The sequence below is a fragment of the Tyto alba genome, unplaced genomic scaffold, assembly GCF_018691265.1.
Source record: "Tyto alba isolate M040663 unplaced genomic scaffold, T.alba_DEE_v4.0 Super-Scaffold_1000006, whole genome shotgun sequence".
NCBI classification, from domain to species: Eukaryota; Metazoa; Chordata; class Aves; order Strigiformes; family Tytonidae; genus Tyto; species Tyto alba.
The window spans coordinates 26066112-26079574 of NW_024881272.1; the positions used below are offsets into that span (position 1 = coordinate 26066112).

The 13463-nt window shown below is 57.3% G+C and overlaps 2 protein-coding genes across 2 annotated transcripts; one reads left to right on the forward strand and one right to left on the reverse strand.

The window, feature by feature from the left end:
• Nucleotides 1-6458: 6458 nt before the first annotated feature.
• On the reverse strand, nt 6459-8293 carry LOC122154727 (translation initiation factor IF-2-like). The gene is made up of 2 exons (XM_042806003.1): nt 6986-8293; nt 6459-6864 (listed from the first exon to the last, which is right to left on the reverse strand). The coding sequence occupies exon 1, from the start codon at nt 8291-8293 to the stop codon at nt 7034-7036; it is 1260 nt and encodes a 419-aa protein (XP_042661937.1). The 3' UTR covers nt 6459-6864; nt 6986-7033.
• Nucleotides 8294-8790: 497 nt separating this feature from the next.
• FOXD2 (forkhead box D2) lies at nt 8791-10618 on the forward strand. Its single transcript, XM_042786385.1, is given in 3 exon segments — nt 8791-9751; nt 9754-9797; nt 9799-10618. Coding segments are annotated over 3 exon segments (1335 nt in total). The 5' UTR covers nt 8791-8952; the 3' UTR covers nt 10291-10618.
• Nucleotides 10619-13463: the final 2845 nt, after the last annotated feature.

A 13463-nucleotide genomic window follows, 5' to 3' on the forward strand; every position in this document is an offset into this window, starting at 1 on the left:
GGAGGGTGCAAAAGGGAAACAGGATTGCTGGTAAAATCAAAAAAGTGCCGTGGATGTTGCTGGGGTTCAGGCTTGCTTGGAAGCACCTGAGAGCAGCGTCTTGGGGAGCTTCTGAGGTGGTGAGAAAAGCGGGAATAATCTTTAAAAAAAAAAAAAGTGAAAAAAATATTTAAAAAATCCTGCAGAATATGAGAAAATCAATGTAATAGCAGCTCCACTCCAAATATTCTTCACTTAAGCATGCACCTGCTTTTTCTGCAAAATAAGGTTTCTGTCATGTGAGATCCTCCCTATTCTTTCTCTGTCTCCAAAGTTTTTTTTTTCAAGGCTTCCCATTTTTACAAGACAGCTACCTGCTGGGCAGTAGCACTTGTCCATCTGCTTGGACCTAGATCACTGTTTTTCAATTATCTTTAGGGCTAGAAGGATTTGTTTCTATTAGTGGGACAACAGCCTTGTGCTGGTGACTGCAGATGTACAATTCACTAGCAGTGGTGGTGGTAGAAAAAGTGGAAGGTGTGGGATACAGATGCCATGGGCTTTGGTGGGCTGACTCTGATGACAGGAGAATCCAAAACCTATGGTACCTGCTGTCCCACGTGCTCCCACATCGCATGTCCCAGACCTGCAACTATGCCTGGAGGTTTGGATGAGGGTGCCTGTGACAGCAGCAGTGTATGAGAGCAGTCCAGCCTGGGAAGTTAGCCATGAAGGAGATTTTCCTTAGGAAAAAGGAGTGAATATGTGGATCTGCCCCATGGGAGGCCAGAGTCCCGTCCCCATGGCTGGGCTGTGCCCCACTCACCTGCATAAGCCCCCCCCGGGGCTCTGCAGGGCTGTGTCTCCGCAAAGTGGGAGCTGCTGGTGGAGGAGGTGACCCTGCCACTGCCTCCACTGGTGCACCTGGGCCTCACCTGTAGCTCAGGCATTAGTACCCATAGGTCCAGGACTGCTGCTAGCAGCCACTGGAGGGCATTATATGATACATACGGCCTTCTTATCTTGAGGTATGTGCAGCCTCCTTACCTTTCTCAGAAGCAGACATGGTAGAGATCATATGCTATGGAAACACCCATGTTGCCTTCTCCTCCTTAACTCCCAAATGCCCATAGCAGGGGGGTTGGGCAGCTGACATCACCTACGGGGAAGGGACAGGCCAGCATGTGTCAGCGTGGGCTGGGATGGTCCTCAAGTGCTCAGGACCTTCCTGAGCTGCCCCGATGCCTCGGCGCATTGCCAGCCAGCCATGGTATGCCTGTGCAGCAGCTCGGAGCAGCAGGGCATGGATGGAGGATTTTCTCTGAAGCCAGAGGTTAATTATGCTTTATTGGATAATTTTCAGCTGCCAGTCCTGGCAATAAAGGGGATTTCCTCTAGATGGCACGCTTATCTCTGCACTGGGAGGGAAGCCCCACCAGCCTGCTTCCCTCGCCAGACCCCAGCGATGTATTTTCAGAGAGTAGATAACTTATCCCAATGCCTCACACCCTCTTGTAACACAGTGTTAATGCTCAACATCTAGACTATATAAAAGCCTAGAAAACGGTAATAAGAACAAGGCATTTCATAATGAGCATTGGTGGGATCTGGTTAACTGGGCGATGCTGAGCATCCATCCTGCAGAAATCAGGTCTTTCCAAGAAATGCAAAGGCAGGTGTGAAACATCAGCCTTTCCTTCAACAGCCCTCAGTGTAATTTCTTCCATGCAAGTGATGCAGCTTCCTCTTCCCAGCAAGAATAATCAGAGGGTCACCTGCTGGAAGTGGAAGAAGGGGGGATGTGTGTGTACTTGAAGCTTCAACACCCCAAAACTGGCTGGATTAATTTTAATCTGTGTGTTGACAGGCTTTCCCTCTCTTACCTCTGTGTAGCTCAGGGCAGCAATTTCTTCTGGTGGTTTGAAGAAAGGGGCAGGAGAAGTTCACAGCAGTCTGGAGATGCTGGGGATGGGTTTCTTGTGTGTCTCTTTTACTTGCTGTGCACTGCAGAGCAGCTGCTTTATAGAGACGGAGAATTTCCAGCCACACTGACACAAAGTCAGCTTGGGATGTGCCAGGGCTGTATCCCAGTACACAAAGCAGGGACTAGCTTTGGGTCCTGGACCTGACGGAGTTGCTGGGGTGTGGAAGTGCTGGAGCCTGGCTGTGGGGTGAAGCTGTGACCTGGTGGAGATGCAGTGTAAGAATTGGCATCCACAGCTGTACGCTGGGGGGGCAGTGGAGCCGAGTTTCACCCTTCTGTGCAGAGTCAGCCCCAGACTATTACAGACATGCCTCATTTGATATTTTTTCTACCTGCTTGTCTTTCACTAGATAAGGAGACAGGGTTAAGGGGTTTGGCTCTGCCCCTGCTTCTCTGCATGAGTGAGATACTTCACCTCCCTCTCCACACTTTGGGTTACAAACTTTTTCCCTCTGTTCATTCAACCCCTTCCCAAGATGGGACCAGAGAAAAGGAGCCCTGTGTGGTATTCCTGTGCAGTAGCAACATCACAGTCTCCAGCTGACTGAAGCATAGTCTTATTTGATGTCAAGAGGCAAAATATATCTACAAACCTGTTTGCAAGGCAGATCTGTAGATATCAGCATGTGTATGCAGGGCTGATTTTTTACAAGGATACAGCAGATCCACCCCAAACTGATCCCCAGCTGGAGATTGCTGGATATGTCCAGATGCAAAGATTCCTATTCCCAGCCATTTACTACATACAGGAAAAAAAAAAAAAAAAAAAAAAAAAAAAGGTCAAACACTTTTTGTCCCAATCAAGCTGTATTCCAGTAATTTTCCACTTTGTCTGAAAATTTCCCCTTTGAAGGCCCTCTCTCTGTATTGCTCCTGGCCCCCAAGCTGAAGGTTCTCAGCTGGAATTTCTGGCAGAAGTGGGCTTTTATAGACTCAGTGGGTGAGGTGGGCATTTGGGCTGCTGAACCGCAGAATGCAGAAAATTCAGCAGCAGGGATTTCCTGGGCACATTTGGCATGATCAGATGCTAACATGGAAAATCTGGGCTCGGAAACCTCATCATGAGTTTCTACACCCTTGTGAATCTGGCCATTTATTTAGGTTCTTGTAGCGGTGCACCCACTTTTGGAAAATCTGATTCCTGCCCACATACATGCCCCTCCTCCCAAACAAAAAAGAATCCTCATTCTTATTTTCAAGGGATTCAGGGAAGAATGAAGTGATTTAGCAGGCTTGTTTTCCCAGGGATATTTTTCCTTGTGTGGTAGGCACAGTTACCAGCCTGTTCTATACACGTTGCCATGTGCCAAAGCATAATTGCCTTCCACATGCGTCGGCCTTTGGCTAATGTGTTTTTTATGGCAACCAGGAGAGCTGGCTTTGGTGAGTCTCAAAAGTGCACCTGGTGGTTTATGGCTTGAAATCACTGTGTTCCTCTGAGTCATGTGTGTGTCTTTTCATGTCAGATTGCTGAAGAACAGTACCAAAAAAAAAGCTTATACCAAGCCAGAGTTAATCAGTTAAGTGTTAAGCCGTGTAGGAGCTTGCCTGGTGTGCTTCAAATTCATGTGGGATGGGATCAGCTATGAATAGAGAGCAGCAGACAAAGTTTTTGAACTGCAGGTCCAAAACCAACGTCCTACAGCCAGATCACAGCACCTAAATAAGTGTGTGTATGTGGGGGGAGTTTCTCACTCCTCTGAAGACAGGGACACTTGTTCTCCAGAGGTTCACAGGGGTTCAACCCTGCACACGGAGTGCCTGGGAAAATCCTCCTTTGAAATCCAGGCCTTCTTTGGGGTGGATTTTGGCACACCTGCATTTGAAAATGCAAGTCAACCAAACCGAGCTGTCCAACATCTGAGCGCTGCAGGGATGGATATAGGCACTTGACTCCAGTGGTTTCCAAACCGGGAATTTCATGCATCTCGCACTATCTGGCACCACCATTCCCACTTACCTCCCTGCGCTGGGAACTCATGGTGTGCAGGCTGCAAACTGATCTTTGCAAGCTGTCAGTATGGGGCTGGAAAAAAGGTTGAACTGCAGGGAGCACTGAAGGTCTGAGCCTTGGATATGGAAAGAAGAGAAATAATATCAAAGGAAATCACATAAGTGGAAAAAGAGCCCCCTGGGGCAGCCCAGGCAGCAGCAGGTCTGTCTTGCTCATGTTTTCAGAGAAGTTAGAGGTCAGCCAAGCTTGATAACGAGGTAATACAGAAAAATCCATCACTGAGCCTTGGGGGACTTGTAGATGCCGTTCTCATCAGAATAAACGAATTTAGATGCTGCTCGGCAGAGGAAACCAGAACGATTATGTATCTCAAAACCAACAGATCATCAGGAAGGATCTGGGAGCAAGGTCGGCTGGGCTGGAGCTAAACCCCCCGCACTGCCCAAGGCAGCGCCCGGAATGGCTGCAGGGCCCGATGCTGCCCTGCCCCGGGCTGTGCCCCCGGGAAACCCCCGCGCCGGGGGATGCTCCGGCCGGGACCGGCTCCCCCCGGCGGGGGCACGGCCGGTCCCGGGGCGGGAGCAGCGATCGCAGCCCGCCGGGCTCCGGGGCTGGTCTCCCTGCCCGCCCCTACACGCCCCCGGCAAGTAACGGTCCCGGCGGACAGGCAGGGAATGAACTTTTCCCCGTGGAAAAAAAAAAAAAAAAAAAAAAAAAAATTAAAACGTGCCTGCTCGTTGTTGCCGTTTCGCAGCTTGGAGGGGCTGCGATCTGCTCCCGCGGTGGGGGCACCGGGAGACCCGGGGAGGAGGGGGGAAACCTCGGCCAGGGGGGATCCACCTGCTAAAGCGGTCTGCTGGACATCAAAACGCCGACCCAGCAGGGCTGGACCAAACGCCTCATTAAGACAGGCGGAGAGACAGTGAAAGTCAGTTTAAAAGAGAGAAAAAAAAAAAGTCTTGATCGGTTGATGGCCTTTCTGCCCCCCCCCCCCATTTTTGAGACTTTTTGGAGACTGTCCCCACTCAGCCTCACGCACGTTTGACACCGCAATTTAACGTGAAATGTAAAGCAGAGTCGGGTTAAAACGGGAGATGGGAAGGCAGGCTGGCTGTAATGAAATATTTAGAGAGGAGAGCAGAAAAATTAAAAATCTGCCCAAGGAAAACCGCTTCCCCCTCAGCCCTGCACGCCTGGGAACAGTGGGACGGTGACGAGGCAATCTTTTCGGGTAGATCGATAGGGTTTCTTTTTCGGGAGACCGCATCATTTCTTACCCCGGCTTACAAACCCGTGATTAAAACTCACCCCTCGCTCCGTGTGTGGATGCACGGCCGGGAGCGTGTGCGCGTGTATGTGTGTGTGTGGCGTGTATACACGTGTCTGGGATCCGACCATCTGGTTTGTTTCAGTCCAAGGTTTCCCTTTTCTAAATCATTTCGGGACGGGTGTAGTTGAGGTACTTTTTCTCGTTTTGATTTGTTTCTGCAGCCGATCTTGAGTGGCAAAGCCGAGGCTAATGCCGGCTCGGCGAAGAGGAGCCGCTCGCAGATGGAGGGACCGGGACTCATTCACGGTCGTTTCCTTTCGGGTCGTTCCCGACTATAACGGGGACGATATTTTGCCTTGAAACAGGCAGGAATCGTGTCGGTGGTGGCTGATCGGGACATGCTATTTCTCGAGATGCGGCGGCTCTGGATGAGCGATGCTGAAGGGCGGGGGTGGGGGGGTGGGTGGGGTGGGGGCGGTTGTCCAGGCGGGAGCAGGACCAGGCACCGGTCGCATCCCATCGACGGCCGCCTCGGATCGACACTTCTCGCCTCCCCCCGACCCCCCCTTCCCAGTTTCAGGGTCCCGATGCCCATCAGCACAGCGGCAAAGAGCTCCACCCGCGCCCCGCGTTGCCGGGGGGCTCCCCCCGTGGGCTGCCCGGAGCTGTCCCCGCTTCCAGGCAGGGGGAGAGCCGGCAGCGGGGGGGGGGGGGGGGGGGGGGTGGTGCTGCAGACACCCACATCTGTTTCCCTTCGAGCCGTGCGGGGCCAACCTCCAGGCAGGGCGGTCGGGAGGCGGCCGCCCTGCGACCGGGCGCGGAGGGGGCGCGGAGGGGCGCGGACGGGCGACGGGGCATCCCCCGGGCGGTGCCCGCTGCCCTCTGCCGCTCGCAGCGCTTTATTTTGGTGCCCCCCCTGCCCTCCCCTCCGCCGCCCTGCCGAGGCACAGGGCGCAGCTCCCGGCGGTTCCTCGCTGCCATGAAATGCACCAAGTGGAAATTCAATCGCCCCGTTGTGTGTGTGGTCGAAATCTCTGGCAGCTGCTTCGGAATTTTTTTATGACACTTTCGTTTATGTAGGGGAGGCATAACTATTATTTTACTTAATAAAAATGGAAAGCGGCTCGGGTCTTTTCCCTCCCCGCTCTCTTCCATTTGTTCTTCCCATCGCCTTTCCGCGGGGCTGGTGAGCGGAGAGTTTAAACAAAGTCGGTAGGAAAGATGCGTCCTCTTCGAAGCATTTATCTGTGTTAGCTAATTATATATATATAAGAAAAAATATATATAAGAAAAAATAATAATATAAATATATATAGTTGAATATATATATACACACACATATGAGAGGAAGGTGTATGCGTATGTGTTGCAAACGCAGGTTATCAGCATCGGAGAAGTATAAAAGCGAAAGAGCTCAGGAAAGCTCCCCCAGCCCTGACACACGTCCTCGGGACAGGCTTCCCACCTTCCCGAGCAACTCTCCGCATAGTTACTCAGCTATTTTTCCCCTTCGGTCGAGAGATCCTTCCCGATCCCAGCGTTTGCGGCGAGGGAGAAGGATGCGACCGAGTCCGCGCAGAGGCTCCGGCTCTCTAATAGCTGCTTCCACTGGAGCTGTGCGGGCGAAGCGCCGGCCGCTCCTGCCCGCTCCTCGGGGTCCCCCCGAGCTCGGCGAGCCTGTGCACCGAGTCGTTAGGGCTTGAGTAATTGTGACCGGCATTTGGAAGCGGGGCCGTGCAGCTGTTTGGCCCGGCTCCCCGGTATTAGTGCTGGAGATTTTATCACCAAATGCTCGCACCTGTTAACGGCAGCGACTGGCAATTCATCACCGCGGATTCTCACACTGCTAAATGCGGCCCTGTGGGGTGGGGGGGCACGGGGGAGGGGGAGGGAAGATGGCCCCCTGGCACCCCCTTGGAGGAAACCATCCCCTTCCTCCCTCCCCAGGCGTCCTCCCCCGCCGGGAAAGCGGCTGCGTGTTCGCAGAGCATCTAAAGGGAAAAGACCAACCAACCAAACAAAAAACTCGTGCGAGCGTGACTCGGCGTGTCCGCGGCAGAGACAGGGACACCGGGCTGCCACAGCCACCCACGGGGCGTGGGGTGGGCGGCTGCAGCCGTCGCTGTGTTCCCCACCCTGAACCGGGGTGGCCGTCCCGGTTTCGTCCTGGGAAGGGGCGGCCGCAGGCGGGGAAGCGGGGCTCTGCCACCCGCGGGGACACGGCTGTGGCTGCGGGGGGGCCTAGGGGGCCTCTGGTGACAGGGAAATCCTCCCGGCTCGGCTGCAGCCCGCAGCAAGGTGGGTGTCCGCTGCCCTCCACCTTCTCCCTGCCAGCCGTCGGGGGATGCTGCGCCTCGGGGGGAGCAATGGCAGGAGAGCAGCGGACAGGAGATACCGAGGCCGGAGGAAAGTCCCCGTCCCGGAGGGTCCCTGGCCGGGCCGCGGGTGGGCCCCTCGGAAAGTGATACCCGGCCGGTCCGGTCCCGTCGGGTGGGAATGCAGGACTCGGGTGCCGTCCCAGAACCCCGCGGACACACAGAACCTTCGCTTTGGTTATTTCTCGCGTGGGGGGAGAGGCTTGACTGAGCGTTGCTCCGCGCCTTCCGCCCCGCACCTGCCGGACAGCAGCATCCTTTCCGCGGGTGTGGGCCCGTGGGGAGCCCTGGGGGGAGGCGGGTTTCCAGGCAGGGTGCTCCGGGCTCGGTGACGTGTCGGTGACGTGTTCGCGTGGAGAAGGGGAGCGGGTTATCCTCAAATTCACACGACCCCTCAAGGGGGCCGAGGGCTCGGTCCTGGCGGAGCGAGGGTCCCCGCCGGCGAGGCGGCTGGAGCGCGGCAGCTCAGCCCCAGCCCCGGGGGTGGGCAGCCCTCGGGGGTAGAAGAGACCCTCCGCGGCGCTCGGGCGGAGGGAAACGGCCGCCCCATCCCGCAGGAATGGGCCCTGCGAGCCACCAGCACCGCGGGGTGCCTGGGGCGGGGCTGGGGGAGGGGATTGGGGGGGGGCTTTATCCAGCGCCGACCCCCCTTCCTGCAGCCGCCGGCTCCCGGCGTCGCCGGGGCCATCCGAACGCCGGGGGGAGCGGGCAGCGCCTTTCCTCGAAAGCATCCCCGCCGGGGGCGGGGGCCGCGCTCCCCGGGGACCGGGGCCGGGCCGGGCAGCCCCTCACCGTGCCCCGCGGGGGCTGCGGCGGGCGGCGGGCGCCACGTGATGCCGGGGCGGCCGTATAAAGGCCTGGGGAGCGCTGGCAGCAGGCGCAGAGCGGGAGCGTTTCCACCGGGTCCCAGCTCGGGAGGGGTGGGGAGGGGGGAGCCGCCTTCCCAACTTCTGCCCTCCCCCCTCCCTCTTCCCCCGCCCCTCCCTCCCTCCCCTTCCCTCCCCCCAGCCCTGCCAAGGAGCCGCCGCACCCCCCGCTCCCCCCCCCCTTTTTTTTTTTTTTCCCCCCTCTCTCTCTCTCTCCCCTTTTATTATCATTATTACTCTTATTTATTATCGCTGCTCCCGAGTTCCCTGCCCAGCCTCCGGGCGTCCCGTCCCTCCGCCCCCTCCCCGCGCCTTCTCCACCGCCCCTCCCTCCGCAGCCACCACCCCGCAGCCCCGCCGCGGCCCCGCCAGCAGCGGCGCGGCGAGCGGGGCGCGGAGCGGCGGCGCCGGGGCGCGGAGTCCCAGCGGCGGCCGCAGCCCTCCGGCACGGCCCCGGGCCCATCCCGGGAGCCGCCGCTAGGTGGGGGGGGGAGCCCGGCCCCGGCCGCCCCGGCCGCACAACAATGACTTTGGGCAGCAGCGGCGGCGGCGGCTGCGGGATCATGTCCGAGCGCTCCCCGGAGGAAGAGCCGCTCTCCGAGGTGGAGGACGCGGATATCGACGTGGTGGGCCCGCCCCAGGATGGGGGCAAGTACAGCGAGGACGAGGAGGAGGAGGAGGACGACGAGGAGGAGGAGGAGGACGAGGACGACGGCGGCGATCCGCTGCGGCTCTCCCTGCCACGGAGCGGGGCCGCCAAGGCGCGCATGGGGGGGTCCCCGGAGCGGCTCTCCCCCGCCGGCGGCTCGGAGCCGGCGTGTGCCCGCGGTGCCGCGCCCGGGGAGAAGGCGCCCGCGGGCGGCGGCGGCGGCGGCGGCGCGGGGGGGAAGAACCCGCTGGTGAAGCCGCCCTACTCCTACATCGCCCTCATCACCATGGCCATCCTGCAGAGCCCCAAGAAGCGGCTGACGCTGAGCGAGATCTGCGAGTTCATCAGCGGCCGCTTCCCCTACTACCGGGAGAAGTTCCCCGCCTGGCAGAACAGCATCCGCCACAACCTCTCCCTCAACGACTGCTTCGTCAAGATCCCCCGGGAGCCCGGCAACCCGGGCAAGGGCAACTACTGGACGCTGGACCCCGAGTCCGCCGACATGTTCGACAACGGGAGCTTCCTGCGCCGGAGGAAGCGCTTCAAGCGGCAGCAGCAGCTGCACCCGCCGCACCCCGAGCTGCTGCTGCGGGCCGGGGCCGCCGACCCCGCCGCCTTCCTGCCCGGCTTCGCCTACGGACCCTACGGCTACAACTACGGCCTGCAGCTCCAGGGCTACCCCCCCCACCACCACCACCACCCCGGCGGAGGCGGCGGCGGCGGCGGCGCCGCGGGCGCCTTCCCCTTCCCGGCGCCGCACTGCCCGTTACCGGCTCCGCCGCCTCCCGCCGCCGCCTCCGTCTTCTCCGCCGCCTCGGGGCTGCCCTCCTTCCTGGGCGGCGAGCTGAACTGCAGGAAGTCCTTCTACCACCCCCAGCTGAGCCCCACCGCCCTGCCCGCCGCCCTCCTCCAGACCCTGAAGCCGGACCCCACGCCCGCCGCCGGCGGCACCAACCACCCCTCCCGGCCCTCTTTTTCCATAGACAACATCATCGGGGGGGCCGTGCCCCCGCCGCCCAGCACCAACCCCAGCGCCGCGCCCGCCGCGCCCTACCCCGCCGGCCAGGCGGGCCCCCCGGCGCAGGTCCTGGCCGTGCTGAGCCCGGCCTTGGCCCCGGCACAGCCCCAGGTCAGCCTGGCACACGAGCCGCTCCTGCAGCCGGCCCAGAACTTTTCCAGTAAAATCACAACCCTGAGCAGCTGTCATTTTTAAAGTGTGCCGGGGAGGAGGAGGGGAGGGGAGGGGGGGGGGGGGGGGGAGAGTCGCGAAGCAAACGGCCCCTTCCCAGCTCTCCCCCCCTCCTCCGAAACTGCTCCCTTTCCCTCTCCCCGTTTCCCCCCCCCCCCCCCCCAATCTCCTCCTGTTGTGTTTTAAGGTAGGAAATATTTCCTCTTTTTTTTTTTTTTTTTTTTTAATTTTTACTTTATTTCCAGGCTCTGTGGCATCCAGATCTATTTGTGTCTCTTCGCTCGGAAAAAAAAAAAAAAAAAAAAAAAAAAAAAGAAAAAGAAATAAACGGGGAGAGCGGGAGGGGGGGAAAGAATAACACGATTTGGTCCCGCAAGCGCCAAAACGTATTTATAAAGTGGCCGTAACAAGCTGGGACCTGGGCTGTTTGAACACGCAACGTCTTGCTGGGGGTGAAGGGGGGCTCGTTAAGAAAGAAACGGTCTTAGGGTCGGAAATGTTTCCTTTGAGAGGTGCGGGTTTTCCGCGGGGGTCCCCAAAATCGCCTGTGAAAGTGGCCAGGGGACTTGCAGGCGCCCCCGGTCGCAGCGAGCCCGTTTTCGTTCCTGCAAATTTCTCTCCCGGGCGGTTTTGCCATGTGTGTCTGTCTCTCCCCTGCTCTCAAAGAAATGTTTTAATGGTTCGATCTTATTTTTAGTTTCTTTGAAGCTCCGGGTTGGTTTTAAAAGGCACTGTTTAGGATTTCTTTATTTTTAAGAAGAAGAAAAGTCGGTGAAACTCAGGACTGCGGTTTATTCCCCCCCACCTTTTTTTTTTTTTTTTTTTTTTTTTTCCCAATGAGACATTCAAATGCACGTTTAAAAGAAAATCCGATCCGTCAGGAAGTTTGGAGAATTTCCATAGTATTTTTTTTTGATCCCCGTTTTCCCACCCCGTCCGTGCGTGGGTTTTTTGGTGTATTGGTAATTATTTGTATATAGATTATTCGGGAGCTAATGAGCGGAGTCCAGTTAACTCTTCACTGGTTGTGCATCCGTCATATCTATTTTATTGAGAGAATCTGTGAATAATTTGATGTGGAAAAGGCAACAGAATTTTGTCCACCGTTGGTGTAAATTAATAAATGTTTGTGACCTGGTTAAAAAAAAAAAAAAAAAAAAAAAAAAAAGAGTAATAATCCCGATCGTTCTTTGCGATGTCCTTTGTCACGCTGAGAGCCGAGAGCGCCGCTCGGGCCCCGTGGAAGCGAGTGGCTCCCACGCTCGGGCTCGCCCGGCCGCGGAGTTTCAATGCCCGAGGCCGGCGGGGCTGAGCCTTCCCCTCCGCGGCCGGGCGCGCAGCCTGCGCGGGGCTGCTCCGCGCCGCCTCCCTGCCCAGCGCTGCAGGCGGCCGCAGCGGCCGTGCCTCCCCCTGCCCCTTCCCCGGCCGGGCGTGGGGAGAGGGGCCGGCAAGGAAAAGAACCCCCCGGGTTAATTTTTTTTTTTTTTTTTTGGTGTGTGTTAATTTTATTTTTGATTTCTTTGTTTGCTTTTCGGTGTGTATCACACACCCCCCCTCCCTCCCGAGCCAACCCCCCCCCAAACCCTGCGTGTTTCTAGGGGGAAGGAGGTGGGGGTCGGGAGAAAGGTTCTCCCTTCTCTTCACCCCCTCTGCCTCCTTTTATTTTGTTTGGAAAAGTTGACACATGAGAAAATAAGTTGGAGGGTTTCCCCCCCGCACACACGTCCCCCTTGGGCCTGCAGCATTTGAATGACCGAATGAAACTTGATCTCCGCCTAAATTTTGCAACAACTTACAAAGTAAATAAACATCTTTAAGCGTTCCCTTCTCCTCCAAACTCCCGCCCTCCCCTATTTATTTATTTCAGGGACCAAACGTGGCTCTTTGGTTTGTTTGTTGGCAGGGACCCTGATTTAAAGCATCGAGGCCTTTCTGCCCGTGCAGCCAGCTGAAGGAGAAGGAGAAAAAGAAAAAAAAGCTGAGATGTAGGAGGCAGGGAGCAGGGGACGGAGCCGGTCCCCGGGGCGAGCGGGGCTTTGTGCGGGGCCCGCCGGGGCTCGGGCAGGAGCCGGGCGGGGGGAGCGGGGAGCCGGGTGGGGGGGATGTCGGCCTTTCTTTTCTCTTCCTCCCCCCGCTTTTTTTTTTTTTTTTTCTTTTTTTTTTTTACCCCCCCCCTCCTCTGCCCCTGTCTGTGCCACCTCGAACCTCCGCGCAGTTTGTTGATGTTGTTGCTGAGCGTGCCGCCTCCCCGCAGCGAGCGGTCTCACATCTCGCCTTCACACACATTTGCTTTTGAAAAGCGATCTTCGTGTCCGGCACTTGGTTGTCTCCCTTTCATGTCCAGCTCCTACAAAAGGGGCTACAAGACTCGACATGGGAGAAAAGAGGAGGCCAATGAATCTATTTTCCAGATTGCCAAGCACATGGTTGGAAATTGAAGGGGCTTTTGTAGCATTTCCCCTTCCTCCCTCCCTCCCCGCTCCTTTTCTTTTGCTTGTGTGCAAATTGTTCAATTGCTCTGGCAGGGGTGTTCCTGACAAGCTCATTACTAGAAGGTGCCAGACCCCTCCTCTCACTCTCCCCCGAAGTCTTTGATGAAGTTAAAATGCGCTGATAGCTGCTCTCGGGGCTATCTTTGTTCAGCCTTCTTTAATAACCGAGCCTGCTTTGAGGAGTCGGGATCCGAAGGAAAAAAGCGATGTGCAGCGAGGCTGGGTGGTGGTTGTGTGTCTGGAAGTAGGGGGGCGGATTATTTTAATATAAAGTAGCGATTTTTTTTTTTTTTTTGGCTTGTTTGTTTGCGAAGTGCGGGAGGAAAATGAGCCACGGGGCCAGGAGTGGATAAGAAATGGCAGCCGGTGCCCGTGGGGATGAACGAGCGCGTCTCGCCCCTGCAGCCCCCGCTGGGTGCAGAAGGCTCTCCAAGTTGGTGGTCTCAGGGTTTGGAAGGATGGAGGGGGGTCCTCTCTGCAGGGAAGCGGTGTTTACCCGGAGACACCCCTTCCCCCACATGCTTAGGGGAGGGGGCTCGGGGGTTTCTGGGGTTGGGACCCCTTTCCCCGGCCCCGTTCCCCTTCTTTTGCTTTGCGGAGTCATTGAGGTGTTTTAAGCCGCGCTCGCCGCCCGGGATTGAAGCTGAGCTGACTTGGGGGGGGGATTTTTCCCCCTTACCGGGGAGCCGCGGTACCCCCCGAGGA